At 34.2% G+C, this 18,003-nt stretch overlaps 2 protein-coding genes and 1 long non-coding RNA gene across 3 annotated transcripts; 2 read left to right on the top strand and 1 right to left on the bottom strand.

Moving 5' to 3' along the window:
• The first annotated feature begins 1,538 nt into the window (after positions 1-1,538).
• Positions 1,539-10,499, top strand: LOC145601119 (nuclear transport factor 2-like). The gene is made up of 9 exons (XM_081657064.1): positions 1,539-1,780; positions 5,238-5,423; positions 6,796-7,099; positions 7,195-7,427; positions 7,517-7,691; positions 8,821-8,942; positions 9,050-9,112; positions 9,856-9,919; positions 10,047-10,499. The coding sequence occupies exons 2-9, from the start codon at positions 5,238-5,240 to the stop codon at positions 10,292-10,294; spliced, it is 1,395 nt and encodes a 464-aa protein (XP_081513190.1). The 5' UTR covers positions 1,539-1,780; the 3' UTR covers positions 10,295-10,499.
• A 603-nt stretch (positions 10,500-11,102) lies between these two features.
• On the bottom strand, positions 11,103-12,328 carry LOC145601129 (uncharacterized). Its single transcript, XM_081657076.1, has 2 exons — positions 12,064-12,328; positions 11,103-11,513 (listed from the first exon to the last, which is right to left on the bottom strand). The coding sequence occupies exons 1-2, from the start codon at positions 12,223-12,225 to the stop codon at positions 11,145-11,147; spliced, it is 531 nt and encodes a 176-aa protein (XP_081513202.1). The 5' UTR covers positions 12,226-12,328; the 3' UTR covers positions 11,103-11,144.
• Positions 12,329-13,581: 1,253 nt separating this feature from the next.
• On the top strand, positions 13,582-15,824 carry LOC145588282 (uncharacterized). Its single transcript, XR_014101571.1, has 2 exons — positions 13,582-13,733; positions 15,445-15,824. It is a non-coding gene; the product is annotated as an uncharacterized LOC145588282 (long non-coding RNA).
• The last annotated feature ends 2,179 nt before the right edge of the window (positions 15,825-18,003 follow it).

The following is an 18,003-nucleotide window of genomic DNA, read 5'->3' as shown; positions in this document are numbered from 1 at the left end:
GCCTATGCCAAGCAAATTAGCTTAGCTAAGCTAATTAGCTTAGAAATTAATTGTCTCTAATAAAAGACTAATTATTTAAAAAATAAAGCTGAAAAATCTAAATGCTAATTAGTTTAATCATTGTGGCATAAATTAGCTAGAAGGAAGAATAACTTTGCAATCCTAGGTGGCATGTTAGCTTGCCGTTTATAGTACGTAGTTTTTTTTTTTTTTTTTTTTTTTGTCAAAAAAATTCTCTTTGAAGTTTATACTCGTGTTTGCAAGACTGCTGCGCAGCGCAAATTTTCACTCTTATCCTAAGTATGGTATAAATTATTACTTGATTATTTAGACCAAGAGTAGAATAATTAAAAGAATCAAATTAATCTCTAAATAATCTTAAGTGAGAGTTAGATTATTATTATATTTTTTTTTGATTGAAATCAATTTTGATATGGAGCAAGAAGAATCAGATTCATTTTTTGACTTTTTGTGAAAGGTTTGAAACTAGTTTAGGGAGCTAATACATGATCTGAAGCACCCCAAGCTAAGGAAACTAGTCCTCAACACACCTAGATTTTATTTGGAGTAGAGCAAGTCCCAAAAATATTTAATAATGTTAATATGATATGATTCTAATTTCTAAGTTTTAGACTTTTAGTACACACTGTCCAAAACTTAATCCCTTTTTTAGCAAACTTCTTCTATTTAACACAACATATTAAACTAATGTCAACCCATATAGTTACAGAACTATGAAATTTTCACAGACCTTTTTTCTTACTAAACTCTTTAATTTACACACTTTTCTTCTAACTCCATAAATCATGCACGTTTCTTTTTAACTTTAAACATTATAAAACATGTTATGCCTATAAAAGCTAACAAAATAACAATGTTTTTATTAATCTAAGATACTTGAGCTTGCTTATCGATAGCATTATTGCATGAATATCAAAATCTACACTTGATTTTATAGGAGTGGTGGTAATTTTTATTTTTATTTTTTACAAATATGATTATAGTTGATCATTAATTCACGGGCAAAGATAATGGAAATAGCATAATACACCATTGTTTTTCACATATGGAGTATGCTTCTATAATACTCGTTAATATTATTCTATCTCAAAATATCCTAAATTATTTTTTGGTGTTTAGAGAGCCACAAAGGCGGGGGTGAGAATCGATCCCAAGCCTCTCATTAATATTATTCTACCTCAAAATATCCTAAATTATGAAATATCTAGTCGATGCTTATAAATATGATTTGTTGACTTGTTGTACTTGAGACAAAATTTATCTTAAAATTCATTAAATTATCCCGACATCACCCGAGCACAACACAAGCTTATATGAATCTGAGTTACTTTAGCCCGCTCATCTATAGCATAAAAATCAAAATCTACATTTGATTTGGAATACAATCAATTAAAAAAAAAAAAACAAAACAAAATTCTCAAAACTAGCAAAGATCACAAATTTAAAATCTCAATTAGCATAGTTTCTTAATTTAGTACCCAAAAAAAAAAAAAAAAAAAAAAAAAAGAAAAGAAAAACTCGCAAAGAAAGACGAAAATCAGAAAATCACTAAACTACCCAAATTTGGGCATAAAAACAATTGTTCTTGGTTGATCTGATCACCATCTTATTAGCTTTGCAAAAATCACTTCTTTTTCCTTCTCCAAATTACTGCGTTTACTCTTCTTTGTATTTCTAGATCTCTGGGTTCCTCTTCTCTCTCATCCATAACTTGAATCATCAAGATCAAATTCAGCCCCACCCAAATCCATTACAAAAGGTACTATTTTTTGCAAATCAATTGATTAATTTTGCTTAGTTTTTGACTTTTTGTTTAGAGATTCTATTTTTTTCCTTCAAATGTTCATCTGGGTGTTTGATTAATGTTGTTAATTTTAGACAAATTAGGAAATTGATCTGGGTTTATGAGCTTTTTTGTTAATTTTGAGTGTATATTGTTGTTGGGGTTTTTGTGATTTTATAGATTTGTATTTATAATGGTGCTGATTTTGTTGGATATTGTAAATATTCGAGGTTTATGTTTGTATCATTGACCTGCAGATTGTTGAGCTTGCAATTAAGGCTCATTGTTTAGGTTTTTGACTTCTTGTACTTCGTATTCGTTATTGTTCTGGATTTTTGACTTCTTGTACTTCGTATTCGTTATTGTTGAGCTTGCAATTAAGGCTCATTGTTTAGCTCTCACGTCAATTCAGAAGTCTTAATTCGGTTTATGGTTTACAATTTTTGTTCTTTATGCTTAGAAACTTGCAGTATTGTTTGATTTCGGATTTCGGCTTTATGCTCGTAGTAATCAATCTGATTCAATGTATAGCACTATAGCCAGTAATATAGTCTCATATTCTAGTTTCTTTGTCAAGTTCTTTCCATTATTTCCATTAACATATGAGCTTGCACGCTAATTTTGCATTAATAATGTGTTTCTAGAATCATCTGATTAAATTTTGCTCATTCATATGTGTATGATTCTGGTTGGCTGTCTATGTTTTCTTGTGATTTATCACACCCCATCTGACCTTTCTCTCTACCTCTTCTAACCTTTTGAATTGACCCTTGGGAGGAAGATTTTGGTTTCGTTTAAATTGAAGTTGTGGCGATTTTTTTTTTATGAACAAGGGTTACTTCATTTTGTTGCTCAAGCCTGAAAAAGATTTCACTGCCATTTTCGCAGCATGTGACTGCTTATGATTGTAGCCTTGTGCTCTTCACAATCTGCCTTTTTTAGCCAATGATTATTCTTAGGTTTGGCATGACCCTCTATCGATAAAAGGTGTGTATGTATGTGTTATCTGGGATCAGGGGAAAGGTTTATGATAGGAATTAGGAAGAGTACTTGTATTTACCATTTATCCAAAAACGAGCAAAAAAGGAAATCTGATATAAAGTCAACGCATCAGTAGGAAAATGACTGGGTAGCTTACCCTATATTTTTTTTTTTCTAAATAATATTTATTTATATATCTTAAAGCACTTTCCCTGTTCAAGGTGTATCCTTTATTTTTCCTAGACACTGTCTACTTTGTCAGCCTACAAAGGTACAAACACAAGTACGCAACCCAAACTACTTTCAGTTATATGTGATTGAGCTATGGATGAGTGTTGCTGTTGAACTTCTTTGCCCATAACCGTAAAAATGAGAGCTTAGCCTGAATTTGCTCTAACCTATCACCTATGGCTAACTTTTTTTTATTGATATATTTTTCTTGCTATTCTCACTAGATTATTTTTGGAAACCTTTAATGCAAGTTGCCAAAATCTCATTCTAATCAAGTATTGTCTCTTTCTGTAGTTGTCCTATAGTATTTCTAATCTCTATCGCCACATTTAATTCCAAGTCTTTAGCACCAGAATGTTACAAAATTGTTATGAAAATTAAATAAAAGAACACTTCATTTGAAGAAACTGAGACTTATCAGATGTTTTCTGGAGTTTCGTAGGGTATTTTGGGATTACTTTGTCTTGTGATATTCTTTGGGATGCCTGAATTACTTCTTTGTAGAGTAGGGTAGCTGGGCCTTCTAAAGTTCTAAGAGGGTGTTTTGGTTATTGTTCAAGGATTGAAATGGATTGGACTATTGGACTTGATACCTAAAAGATCTGGTAGCACTGACTGTGGTGTTTCAATCATGGAACATTTGAACATCATTATCCCCTCCACCTCCAGAAAAAAGAGAGGAGTGAGATTCACTGGTTCAATACATGTCCTCTCTTCCCTTTTTTGCTGTCAATCGCTTGCAGCTCTCTTTCTCTTTCTCACCAAAACTGCTCAAACCACCAGTCCATACACCACAAGGCACAAGCTCACATCTGTTACCTCTCCTTACTGTATGCACCCCTTCTTGCTTTCAACAACCATCGTGAATTCGCCCTTCCGAGGGGTGAAAAGATATTGAACTTTGGAGTGTACCTGAAAAAGGCTAACCCCATGTTGAAGTTTTTATCAATTGAAGTCATTAGGTACCTTCATCAATTTTCCATGCATGAAGCGTACAGAGAGGGAAAGTATGAATTTACTTATTCTTTGGGTTTTTAGTCGCTGTAACTTTGAGGTGATTTTGAGAGGTGATTTTGAGCTGTGTGGAGTGTTGATTGATGGTTCTGAAGGGTGGCTGTTGGACGGCAGCAGGGGTGTTTATCTATTGGAAAAGTAGAGAGGAGAGATTAAATTGGTACTACAAAGACTATTCTTGATTGTTATTGATCATTGCAAACCAAAGGTGAAATGAGCAGCGGATTTCAGTAAATTTTTGTGCTGGACAGCAGCCAGTATTTTATTCAAAGTTTTTACTTCTTTGTTCCCTTCCCCCCCCCCCCCCCCCCCAAGTTCTTTTTCCGTCCTTTTAGACCTGTGGGAGGAGATAAGTGGTCTTATAGTTTGCTGTTTATTTTGTTGGGGAAGTTATTGTTGGGGGTTAAAGTGGCTTTCAAGGTTAGACAGTTTTCTTAGTTTTATTAGTATTTTTTTAGGATGTAGAATAGGCACTTGTTAAGCGTTCCCAAGTGCTAAATCTTACTAAGATGGATCTGGGATATAATTTTCTGGAGAAGTTTGAAGAGTAGAGAGGAAGCTAGGTTGATGGTGTGTGTATATGTTTCCAGTCGTAGGTACCTTCCCATATATATTTTACTATACATGATCTATGTTATTAGTGAAACTCCAGGTATAAAGCTGAAAGAAACACTAGAGCTTTAATAGGCTGATCTCAGTCTGACCAAGCTCAATCTGAACTTCATTTAGCAGGTTTGATACCCTGCAGAGTATTTATGAGCCGAAATTACAAATCACTTTTATTAAGGTTGAACTTAAAAAATATTCAGGGAAGTGGTCGAAGTGAAGATGCTTCTTCAAGTGTTTTTGCCCTCTGTCGAGCCTGTTCATTTCAATAGTATTTTTATGCCAAAACTTTAAGACAAAATATTGGGGATGGGTACAAAAACTTTGAAACAGCGAAATTTTCCAATTTATTTTGTAGTCTATCTGGTTCATGATGTTGCTCTGCCTAGGCTTTCTTTTTCTGTCCTTCACATCATTTGTGCTCATGGGTTATTTCTGCATGAATTTTCACTTACTGTGCACATTGACAATTAGCCGTCCTTGTAGCAAATCTTACACTTCAAATCAATGTCTGTTGTTTATTGCTTTTCTTTGGGACCTATTTTGTCCCTCTTGGCCATAATAATTTGTGAAGTATGCTTATTTAGACTTTTTGTTTCAGATGGCAACGCAGGCAGAAAGTCCTGCCAGCACTCCAAGTGCTCAAATTGTTGGCAATGCTTTTGTGGAGCAGTATTACCTCATTCTTCACCAATCACCAGAGTTGGTTTACAGATTTTATCAAGATTCAAGTGTTCTGAGTCGCCCAGATTCAAATGGGGTTATGACATCTGTTACGACCATGCCTGTATGTTTAGTAGATTTTAGAAAGCTGTACTCATATTTTGAAGATTTTAATCATCTATGAATTTCTTTTTAGGGCCTGTTTGTTTTATCTAATTTTAACTTATTTTTATCTTATTTAAGAAAAAATTCAAGAAAAATATAAGTTTACACAGAATAATATCAGACATATTAGCTTTTATTCAGAAAATATTATACACAATTTTGTGTTATTTCAGATAAGTTAATTATTTTAGTTCAAATAAATTTAGATATAATAGCCTTAGTCTGCATTCCTGCTTGGAGTATAATCAGTTATAAAATATCATATGTTTCTCATGGTGCTAACATGGCATTAGGAGATAGGATAAAAATATAATTGATCTTGAATTGGTCTAGGACTCTACGAACAACATCTCTAGATAATTGGTGTTTGAGGTTAGTCTTTTGATGTACAGAGATAAGTGATAAATTTATTATTTTTATTCTTTTGGCTGTCGAAGGAAACAACTATAGTTCTGTACATGAAGGGCTCTGTTTTTCAACCTTTCCTAGAAAGTAGGGGCTAGGGATTGCTGAAGCAGTTTTAAAAATCTTTGGTGTTTAGGCATGTGGGCATGTGTGCCGATGTTGGTTTATCTGTCTATTGGTGTTGCTTTACTACTGTGAAACCGTTATATTCTTATTTTGGTTATTAATAAATATTTGGTTGCCAAAAAAAAAAAAAAAGCTGAAGTGATTCCTTTAATAGTACGAGTGGTATATCTCTGGCATTGTAAAGTGTACATATATCTATAATATTATTAAAACTCATGGGGACAACATGCTAACGACATGTGTCACTCATATGCCACATATGCACTACATGTCATTGTTCCTAATTACATTTTCATTTAGTTATTAATATTGTTTAACATTAACTCTTCGAAATTAATTTAATCAAACTTATAATTTATGATGATCCGGGGCATCGCCCGGGTCAATAACTAGTTTAGTATGATAGTTCCTAATTTAATGATTCACTTTTTTCCCCCTTCCCCACAGTGGCAATTCTGGTAACTAAGCTGAAGTGCTCAGAATATTCTGAATTTTCTTACGAAAAATAAGGAGGAACCAGATAGTGTTACATGCTAATAAGCTTGTTGTCTTGATCCAATGATGTCTGAAAATTTTGATTATGCTTTAGACTCTAGAATGTACAATTTTATTGGTTGTGCTGTAAAAGTATAATAGTAACCCCTAATGGGGCTGCAGTTGCTTTATATATGCAACACATCACCTTCCTGGTCTTCTTGTTGATCACTGAATGACCAGAGTCATTAGATTCTTTTGGGAAGGGTGAATGAGATTTGATGTAACTATCTCTATGTATTAACTGAAATTTAATACTTTTACAGGGAATTAATGAAAAAATCGTGTCTTTGAATTACAAAGATTATGTTGCTGAGATAAAGACTGCTGATGCTCAGCTATCCCTGGGGGGTGGAGTGATTGTTTTGGTTACTGGTTACATGACCGGAAAGGATAATGTGAGAAAGAAATTTGCACAATCATTCTTTTTGGCTCCTCAAGAGAAAGGTTTTTTTGTCCTAAATGACGTCTTTAGGTACGTAGAGGATGAAGAGTCAGCAGTGCCAGCCTCAGATCCTGTTAATGTTGCTGTTGAACATGTGGAAGAAGCTCCGCAGGCATCAGAGCCAGGTGAATTTTGATTTTTACCTATAGTCTATAAATGCATGCTCGTTGTAGTTTTGTTGAGAACTATATTTCATAGTTTTATTTGATTTTACTTTCAGAGCAGCCTCCTCCAGCTCCAGTCCATAATGGACCAGTTCCTGAATCCTCGTATGAGGAGGATCTTACTAATGAGGCTGAAGTATGTGATCCTTCGGATAATGAAGATGGGTCAGTAACTGAAGAGGAGGTTATTGACCCCCCAAGTCAGTTAAATCAGAGCAAGGCTGTAACTGTCACTTCAGAGCTATCTGCCTCTCAAGATGATGGACCCAAGAGATCCTATGCATCAATTGTAAGCTCACAGTTGACTCTCTTATTTTAATTATTTATTTTTTATTTTTTTTTTAATGTTGAACCTGTCTAAATAGCTGTTTGTTACAGCTGAAGGCTATTAAGGCCAATATATCACCTGCACCAGTCAAAGCACCTGCGTCTAACTTCAAGGTCAAGCCTCCAACTAGAAACCAGGAAGTCACTGTGAAACCTGCTCTAGTATCAGAGCCATCAGCTTCCACCAGTGAAACTGGTCCTGAAAAAAGCGATGTACCTGAGGAAGGTGCTTGGTTTGCTTCTTTTCGTCTTTTTTTTTTTTTTTAAATTTTTTTTTTTTTTTGCTATGTTTGTTAATACGGTAATAATGGTTATCAAAACTTTGTGATATTGAAGAATTCAGTATTTATTATATTTCATAGCAACAAACTGTTGTGTTGTAAAAAAAAGTCACCGTCATGACTGTGATGTTGTTGCGGAAGTTTCATCTCATGGGTGTTTGTCATATGTTCTTTGATAATCTGGAAAGTATCAATTATTCAAATTTATAATGTGTTACTTGTTAAAAAATCAGTCACTGTCATGACCGTGATGTTGTGGAAGTGTCTTCTCGTGGGTGTTTGTCATATGTTCTTTGACAATCTCTTAAGTATCCTTTTTATCATTGTCATTTAAGACTTTTGGTTCATATCTCTCTTTTAGGTTGCAGTTGAAGTAATTTTTGAACCATGAGATCTTTGTTTGATAAGAAACAAGAATTTTAAAACATGAGTTTGTAGTTATCTTTTATCTAAATCTGATGATTAGACTAATGGCCTTCATAACATTTGAAAACAGATGGTGCAGGAAAATATTGGTCTGTAATGGATGTCAGGTTGTGTTAAACATGCATTACAATTTACAAAACAGTTTTTGTGGTACAAGAAATTGAAATATACAAAGTATTAGAGAAAGACCTTAACAGAATTGAATGGTTCAATTCAATTCCATTGATGCTACCCTTGCTATGATTGAATAAACTTTAGTTAGTTTGAGTTTCATTGATGCATGCACTGGTTATTTAACATTTGCTTTCATCTGTTTAATACTTAGAAAATTAGATATATTCTTGCATAGGTTAGGAATTACAGCTGTTTAAGATATAATAAGCATTAGAATGATTACAGCTGCGTTAAAGTTACATTTTCAAGAAACCTAGTTACGTTGAATCTCAAAATTCCAGTAGTGATAGCCTTGGAGAAAGATCAGATAGAGTTGTAATTAAGATGATGCATATGGACATATTTCTATGAATATTGTGGATATATGATGATGATGATTACCGGGTGATGGTCATCTCTATCTATAATTTTCATAGCGGTCTAGTTTTTGTGTCCTTTTTCCATGGTTCTGAGTCGTGTTTTTGTCTTGTGAAGCTGAAGGTCACTCCATATATGTGCGAAATTTGCCACAAAATGCAACTTCTGCTCAACTTGAGGAGGTCTTTGCAAAATTTGGGCCAATAAAGCAAGGTGGTGTCCAAGTAAGAAGTAATAAGGTATCTGTCTACAAAACTTCTGTTAATGATTAGTGTTAATTTTCCAACCCTAATTAGTTCTAATATTGCATAATTACATATATGATTTTTTTTTTTTGGTCAAGCAGCAGGGTTTCTGCTTTGGTTTTGTTGAGTTTGAATCCGCGAGCTCCATGAAATCTGCAATTGAGGTATGATGCTCAAAAAGCTTCTTACAAATGTCATCTTTGACAGTGTTAGTCACCATGCTGTGTGTAGTTTATCTACTCTCCTGTACTTTGTGTATGGTAGACTATTGCTCTTCCTTCCTCTTCTCTCCCAATGGTAGGAAGAAAATGGACAGAACAATGTAGGAAATAAAAGTAGAAGAGTGTGAATGTATGGTGCTTAATATGAATCACTGATCAAGTCAGCAGCTTTTTTATCAGTGAAGTATTCTGGCAAAGCTTTATTTCTGGTTATGATGTAGTATAGGGACTGGTGATGCAAAAGAAAGAATGGGGCCAGTGGTTTGTGGTTAGAGTATTTGATCTGTCAATGTTGCTGGTATGGATGTAGTTATGGAGAAAAGTAGCTTAATCTATAGCTCAACTTGTTTCTAATTTCGATTGAGAAACTGATCGGAAGGCCTGCTGCGCCTTTCTGTAGCCAGTAGATGGATTGAAAGGTGGAAATTTTAGGGGTGCAACAATTGGATATTCTGCTGTTTCTTGCTTAAGTGCTTAAGTCCTCACTGTGATATTCCTTTTGCTTTACTTTGCAATTGGATATTCTGCTGTTTTTTGCTCTAGTGCTTTAGGTGGAAATTTATTTTTAATGCAGCAGTAATTTGGACTCAATTTTGAATGTTGCATTTTTGTGACGATTTGCATATAACTAATTATTGTTTATGACACCACTTTCATTGATTCCACTCTTAATTGTATTTTTCCAGGCCTCTCCCATTTTGATAGGGAGCCGTAAAGCTGTAATAGAAGAAAAGAGAACTACAACTCGAGGTAAAATTAAAAGTTTCAGCCTTGTATCCATCTCTCTTCTACAAAAAAGAAGCCATATTAAGCAAACTTTTCCCCTGATTTATTTTAAATGGGTGGTTCTGATGATAAGTGGATATTCATTTTGCAGTATCTGCTGCTGCAACTGCCAACAGCGGAAGAGGGAGGTACCCATCTTCAAGGGGTGGCTTTCGCAGTGAGAGCTTTAGAGGGCGTGGAAACTTTGGTGGAGGTCGTGGTTATGGAAGAAGCGACTTTAGAAATCAGGGTGAGTTTTCAGGTAAACCTAGGGGTGGAGCTGGAAGAGGAGCTGAGGGTTATCAACGAGTTGATCAGAATGGAACTGGAAACCCTGGTCGTCAAGGTGGACAGAAGTAGATGAGGAACAATATTTTGATTTGTTTGGTATACACGTGATGAGTTTTTCTATTAACTGTTAATTTAGGGTTTAGGCACTGCTGGATCCTTGATCCCTTCGAATGCGGCTTTTAATTTTTTAATATTTTTTTTTTTGGTTTTCTAATATATGAATTTAGAAATTTGATTATTTTCCTAATAATAATGTGCCAATTTTCTCTTACAATTTTTTTGTTGGCTCATGATGACCTGGTTGCCGCTGTCTGGTGTATTTTGTATGATGTTTATAAACTCATGTTCTTCTCTATGAAGGTAGTGTATTCTGTTATTTTACCTATACAACAGAACAAAAATTTATTTATCTTTGGTATATGTGAGTTTAAGCTTACATGCTAAAGCGTATAGGTTTGGGATCCCTTTTAACAGAACGCATTTGGGGAGAGGGGATTCGCACCATATATGTAAGCTTGTGTGCGATGTATGTATGCACTGCTGCCCTGGGAAGTGCGTGTCATGTGCTTAGGGACATAGGGTGCATGTCATACCCGCGTTGTCCTTGAAAGGTACACCTAAGCGTAAGATAAATTCATAGCATCAAGTCATGTTTTTCTTGTAACACTTCCCTGCAATCCTGTGTATCTATAATTTGTTCGTAACGCATGAAAAAATGAAAACCTTATGAAAGTAACTTCTCCAATTGCTAAAATTTTTCAAGGCTAAGATTGCATGCCTATACCTTTCATGATCCTTAGCAAATGTATTCATACTTCCAAGTATATAATAGTTCAAGCAGTATAGTCTATGGTAAGAATAGATTGAACGAATTACATAAATACGCAAATAAGGAGCATGTATATTTCTTCAGCAAAAATTATTCGATATTCTGTAGGTTTGCTACAAGATTCGAAGCAGCAAAAGCTGCAGATCCTCCGACAACACTAAGCAGTGCAACCAAAACCTGGACAGCTATTTCCCAGGTGTGATCCTCAGGTACCAGAAAAACGAAAGCAGGGCCAAGAAGTAAGAGCCCCAGGCTAAGCGTGAAAAGGGTTGATGGGGTTTCCGGGTTTGTTGCTGCTGATAATACACCCAACTCTTCAGCCTTTGACAAGAGACCTAGTTCCTCTATTGTTGTTAATGACAATCCTGCTTTCTCTGCTGCTGAAAGTAACCCTGCTTTCTCTGCCTTTGTAAGCAGTCTCAGCTGCTCCACCCGCGTCAGCAGCTTCACCGAATTACCCTGCATTGATTTTAGAAAGCAAGAAAGAGGGTTACATGACTCCACCTTGCACCCAATATACTTTCAAATATGCAATACACAACACACACACCCAAATTCCACATTCACAATTTTAAACCATACATTGATCACTAAAACCTTATTTCAAGAACTCCTAATGTATAACAGAACAAAAACTTTCTGCAGTTTGATAAACACATTCATTAATTGAATGTAAAATGACTTTAATATTCCAAGGAAAATAGTATTTTACTCCCTTTGTTTCGCAATAATAAATCAAACTTTGATTTTAAGCCGTCCCAAATAATAATAAGTCCATAAAGCTAGATACCAAATTTCCTATTAGGGAACAATCTGGTATAATTTTTATTCTTATCTACTAAGCTATACAGGTATACAAGAATTCATAACCTCAAAAATGAAGAATGTTGCAAAATACTGCATACATTCATAAAATTTTACAGCTCAAATATGCTGCAAATAAAGAAACACGAATAATTTAAACTAGTAATGTGACAACTAAATTTGAACAGAGATAATATGTTGTTACCTTTTTAGAGCCAGTGGTTTTGGTGGACGATGACGAGTTGGACTTTTTAGAGGCCATAGATAAAACCTGCATTGCCCTTGTTCCATTGAAAGTATTATGAGAATAACATTGAAATTTTACAGCAGGAATTCCTCTACTGCTGAGTGCAGCTGAGGCTTCCATTTTGGGTGTGTTGCTGATGTTTTTGAGCAGAGTTTTGTGAATAATATTAGCCTTTAATTTAGTTTCTATATTTTGCTACAATCAAAAGGGAAAGGTTTGTTGAAAGGCAATCTCTATAGTTTTGTAAACGAAAATTGTGATGGACAAAGGATTTGTTATCCGATGCTGTTATGACCACGTGTTCAATATTGCTTGGCCACTTACATCTCATGGGCCCTCCTTCTAGCTTTTTTTTATTTTATTTTTTTTTTTTTGTAAGAAAATGTAAAAAGTACTCGAAATAATTCTTATATAAAAAATAACAATTGATTGAAGCAGTTAAATTTGACACATATCTAAGATATTATATATGTCAATATTGACCTTATTGTATATAATTAAATATTGCAAAAAAATATTAAATAGTTGATATTACAAAAATTTTAATTAATTCTTACTTTTTTTTTTTAATAGAAATTAATTCTTACTTAACAGTAAGTTTTAGGATAATTTTTTTTTTAAATACTCATACTACTTTTTTTTTTTTTAAAAGTTACTATAACGTTGATAGGTTAATAGTGAAAAAAAATTAAACGTGTCAATTATTATGGGACAGAGAAGAAAAAAACAAGGTATAGGACAAGCCTAATATGGAACATGAGTGGTGGGTTGTGTTGTGTGATTTGGTAAGCCAGGGGTTACTTAATTTTGTCCAATGACATGCCAATTGAATGAGTGGTTTTACCCTTAAACAAAACCTTTAATGCAATTAGCGATTTAATTCAAACCATTAAAAAATTCGGTATTTATCTTAGGGTATTTTATGAAATTGCTTTATGATATTAGTATCTAATAAGAGTAAGCTTAGTCCTGTTCTCTTCAGCTTAATTTCAATCCAGTTCAGTTTAATTCAGCTCCAATCAATTAAATTCTTAATTTCCTTATCTCATAAACAATTCTTTTCATCTCTATTCAGTTTAATTCAGTTCAGTTTAGCTCCAATCAATTCAGTTCATCTCAGTTTAGTAAATCTAAACAGACCCTTAATTCAACCAAAAAAAAAAAAAAATTGTTTATCAAGTGACAATGATAAATAAATAAAGCAACAAAACTATTGTTTTATAATTTTATCAACAACTCTAGACTCATATATATATATAAATTCATGATTTACTACCTCCGTTATAGGTTATGTGCAACGATTAGACATAAAACAGAGAGGGAAAATGTCTAATCGTTGCACATAACACGGAGGTAGTATTTACAATTTGATGATAAAACTTTGGAATCCCCTCCTAAATGGATCAAGTAATTAAAGTGTTAATAAATAAATAAATAAATAAATAGTGGCATTTGCCGAATAAGCCCTTCTTAATTGCTGCTATATTTGCACTCGATCGTTTTACCCTGAAAACCCTAAACCCTAAATCAGAGCTCCAACAATGGCAGACCTCCCAATCTCAGTCGACAGTATTAAGCGATTCTGGCACACCCAGGTTCACGACCCAGAAAAGTGGGCTTTCAACATGGTAACCATTTTATTTCTCACCCCTAATTTTTGCTTTCGCACTTTCAATTTTGTGGCTTTCTTCCCCCTTTTCTTCTTCAATCCATCTGTTTATATAAATTAATGCATAAAGTTTTGATCTTCGTTTCTATTTTGGCGATTTAATATACTTAGATTAGCAATTTTATGCGTAAATCATATGTTTATATTGATTATTATTTTGCTATATTCTGTTTGACTTGGAAGGGGTTTACGATTATATATCCTGGAATTATGTAAATTTAAGGGGCATTTACAATGTTCAAATGATCATGTTTGATATTGTCTTCCTTTTGCAAATTTTTACGCGTTTGATTGCTTCTTTGAGAGGTTAGCAAAATATTATAAGCAAGAAATGGTTAATTGATTTAGGTTAATATAATGTAAAAGTGGGATTTATTTGTATCGATAAGAATTGGCCTGTTGGTGGTGCTCTTATAGGATGTAGAAGGTTCGTCTTATATCCTGAATGAGGGATTATCTAGTTAGTTTCTACCCTCACAACCATACCCTGTACCTGATGTTTTAAAATTATGGTTTCCACGAATTCCACCCGCTTGGTGTTGCAAATTTGTAATTGCCGGTTGGTTTTCGTTTTCCATGCCCGGTTTGTTGTGTTGGTGGGATACTGGATCTGCCTCTTACTGTATTGCCCTTTATAAATATTTATTTTTTCATTATATCTCAGGGTTGTAGATTAGTTTGCTTTCTATCTTAGTGTTTTGGCGCTTGACTAATTGCTTATTGGTCTTTTTAATTAGGTTTTTAGTTTAGCTTTGGACTTCTTTTGGTTGTTTGGTCTTGGGGTATAATTCTCGTGTATACTTGGGATTTTGTTCAATTGTAGCATAGTTGTCTACCTCTTGTTAAGGACAGCATATGGAAAATGTCTCTGCTTATTATATACTATCTCCGTTTTTTATTAGTTGACACGTTTTGACTTTAGTACTATTAACACATGTTCCTTTGACTGTATTTTGTGATTTATACGTAATGAAAAATAGTCATGTGGGATTTTGTTAGATTTATCACGGTATATATTTTCAAAATATCAACTTTTTAGAATTTTTGCTTATCGATAATTAGAGATATTAATGGTTGAATTTGTGCATTGGCAAACGTGACTAACGAATCGTGTCAACTAAAAAGAAACGAAGGAAGTATTTATATTGCCGCCAATTTTGACTGGGACTGTTTTTCTTAAGTCCCTATTAGTATGTGTTCTTTAGTTCGGTTTGCGTTTTCTGATGCTCCAGAAACTGGTTTCGTATAGGATAATATGCAAATGCTTGAGATGTCTTAGGAATGTAGGAGGTTTATGGTTTTGTTCTTTTTGGACACCCCCACATCACACTCTATTGTGGGAGGTTGGATTGGTGGAGGGAGCTTATAGAGTTATAGTCTTATAGGTAATCTGTTCAATAAAGCAATCTTTACTATGAAAGAGGATTTTTTTGATTGCAACTTGACCCGGAATAAACTCAGTGTTGTACATTTATTGTTTCACAATATTGGATTTGTTTGTTGCCTTTACAGGCCATGTTATTATTGGTGTCCTTGTTGATCTGTGGAGGTCTGGGGAAAGCTTTAATATCAGAATTACATTGTATTAAATTAGCTTCAATAACTTTTTGGCATTGTAGATGAATAGGTTGTAATGCTTATATGTTTCAAATTCTGGGTCTGTTTTGCAGAGATTTTTGCGTGCTGCAGGAATGTTTGGTGGCTCAATCATTCTTCTACGAAACTTTGGAGATGCTATTGCTTTGTAGATGAGGATGATGGGATTTGAAGCGTGCTTTATGCTTTGAATTACAAACTAGTTTTCTATCTCTTTTAGCCTTTGCAGTATCTTAGTAAAGCTCAAGTCCTTTGTACTATAAGATTTTACTTTTTATTAGTATCTAGTTTTGGCCTTAGGCAGCATACTATAAGCTGTGCTAAGAGTTATTATTACATTTTGGTTTGAAGTTTGAATTTAATGTTAGTTGCAAAGGTTACTTGAAAATTGTTGGCTTTGCAAACTTTTTTGGTTCTAATTTCAGTTGAATGAAATAAATCTTTGGTTCCGTCATCTTTTCTCTCTACCGCAATAGCTATTAGGCTTTTAAATTTGTAAATTCAGAAGGGCTTGTACACTTTGCATGAGGATTTTGAAAATTTTGTTGTAGGAAACTGGCAAGGCAGCAACTCAAGAGTCCAAGGAATAAATAGACTGTTTGCTGAATTTGTTTTTACTCTATGCTCTTATTTATATACAGAACACAGCAGTCTCAGCACACCCTCAGAAATGGAGGGGTGTGACCTGTGCGCGGATGCCTCCTCTGTGTGTTGGAGTACTATGTAGAAAATATTGAGCGCTAAATGTGTATCTATACATATTTAAGAATTAATTGTGATATTTTATTTAAGGATAAGAATATTATTTCAGATTAACATAATTGTAACAATTATCTTTTCCTAAAAAAACGCATCATATTTCTTAAAAAAAAGAAAAAAATAAAATAAAATTGGCTACGATGCTTCTATATGGAAATCTTAAAAAAAAAAAAAAGAATTAACTGTTTTTCAAATTTTGTGATTCAATAATTTATTATTGTACTCCATATGTGTTAAGAAAATTGGCTCTCCCTATCAACTCTGTATATAATTAGGCTATCATTTTTTTTACTAGTAATAGGATATCATTTACTAAATATATATTTTGACACTTTTATATGATTAAGAATCATCTTTATAATCTATCCAAAAAAAAAAAAAAAAAAAACCATCTACTCCATTATATGGAGTAATTAATTGCGCGCATACATGGATACACCCCTCTGTTGTATCTTATATTCCATACAAATTTTCTGCCTACGTGATCCAAGTGTCCAGTTGAAAGAGTTATTATGGCTGATATAGGCACAACGTTTATGTATACTTTTTTTTTATTTTTATTTTTATGAAACACGTTTATGTATACTTCTAATTGTGAACGTTTATGTATACTTTTTTTTTTTTTTTTTTTTTTTTTTTTTTTTTATGAAACACGTTTATGATACTTCTAATTGTGATATTTTTTTTTTGAATAATCTAATTGTGATATTTTATTGGGTTTTTCTATACAGTGCCCCTGAGGAATTGACTTTTCCAAGCTGTGCCCACCCATTTTCAAAATTCCACAATGTATCCCTAAGGCCCCTTTAGTGTCTACGATGTAACCCTACCCTAATACCTCCGTTAACTTTCCCTTAACTTCAAAATAAAGAAATTAAAAAAAAAACAAAAAACAAAAAAAAAAACCCAAACACCTCTCTCTCCTCCCTCACAACCACCCACCACTACACCTCCAACCGCACCACCACCCCACCTCTCTCTCCTCCCTCACAACCACCCACTACTACACCTCCAACCGCAGTCTCCATTTCCGGCCATCCCTCCCCCTTCGCCCTGACCGCCCTTTTCCGGCCACACCTTCCCTTCTCTTTCAACCATTCCGGCCAGCTCTCCCCCCAGCCACGCCTCATACTACAAAAATCCAAATTCCAAATCAAAGTCGAGAATTTTAAATCTAATAATCCATCGAGTACAAATCAAAACTCAGAATTCCTAATCTCATGGTATAATCGATTGAATTTGGGCGAGGGTTTCGATGGTTTGGGTGAAATTCGTCCTTAAAATCGAGATGATTTCATGAAATTCGAGCTCAAGAAAACCGATTCCAGCGTCGCCAATGCACTTCGCCGCATTATGAACGCTGAAGTTCCCACCGTCGCCGTCGAAATCGAAGTTAACTCCTTCGTTCTCAATGACGAGTTCATTGCTCACCGACTCGGCCTCATAGGTGGTGGGTCAAGGAGAGAGGAGCGCGGCTCGGTGGTGCAGCTGGGGGTGCAACGGAGGTGGGGCGGTGGTGCGGCCGGAGGTGAGGGAGGAGAGAGAGGTGTTTGAATTGGTTTTTTTTTGTTTTTTTTTTTAATTTCTTTATTTTAGTTAACGGAAAGTTAACTTAAGTTAACAGAAGGATTAGTGTAGGGTTACATCGGAGACACTAAAGGAACTTTAGGGGTACGGTGTAGAATTTTTAAAATGGGTGGGCACAGCTTGGAAAAGTCAATACCTCAGGGGCACTGTATAGAAAAACCCTATTTTATTTAAGGATAAGAATATATTTTCAGATTTACATATTTGTAACAATTATCTTTTCCTAAAAAAAACCAATTATATTTTCATAAAAAAACACATCATATTTCCTCCAAAAAAAAAAAGAA

The sequence above is a fragment of the Chenopodium album genome, chromosome 2 (assembly GCF_948465745.1).
Source record: "Chenopodium album chromosome 2, dcCheAlbu1.1, whole genome shotgun sequence".
Taxonomy (NCBI): Eukaryota; Viridiplantae; Streptophyta; class Magnoliopsida; order Caryophyllales; family Amaranthaceae; genus Chenopodium; species Chenopodium album.
This window is presented reverse-complemented; position numbering and strand designations above follow the sequence as displayed.

Bases quoted from the DNA above. Each gene is read 5' to 3' on its own strand.
- LOC145601119 (XM_081657064.1), top strand. From the start codon at position 5,238: ATGGCAACGCAGGCAGAAAGTCCTGCCAGCACTCCAAGTGCTCAAATT. The intron at 7,428-7,516 runs GTAAGCTCACAG...TGTTTGTTACAG, and splicing joins AGAGATCCTATGCATCAATT to CTGAAGGCTATTAAGGCCAA. The intron at 7,692-8,820 runs GTGCTTGGTTTG...TGTCTTGTGAAG, and splicing joins AAGCGATGTACCTGAGGAAG to CTGAAGGTCACTCCATATAT.
- LOC145601129 (XM_081657076.1), bottom strand. From the start codon at position 12,225: ATGGAAGCCTCAGCTGCACTCAGCAGTAGAGGAATTCCTGCTGTAAAA. The intron at 11,514-12,063 runs GTAACAACATAT...AAATCAATGCAG, and splicing joins AAACCACTGGCTCTAAAAAG to GGTAATTCGGTGAAGCTGCT.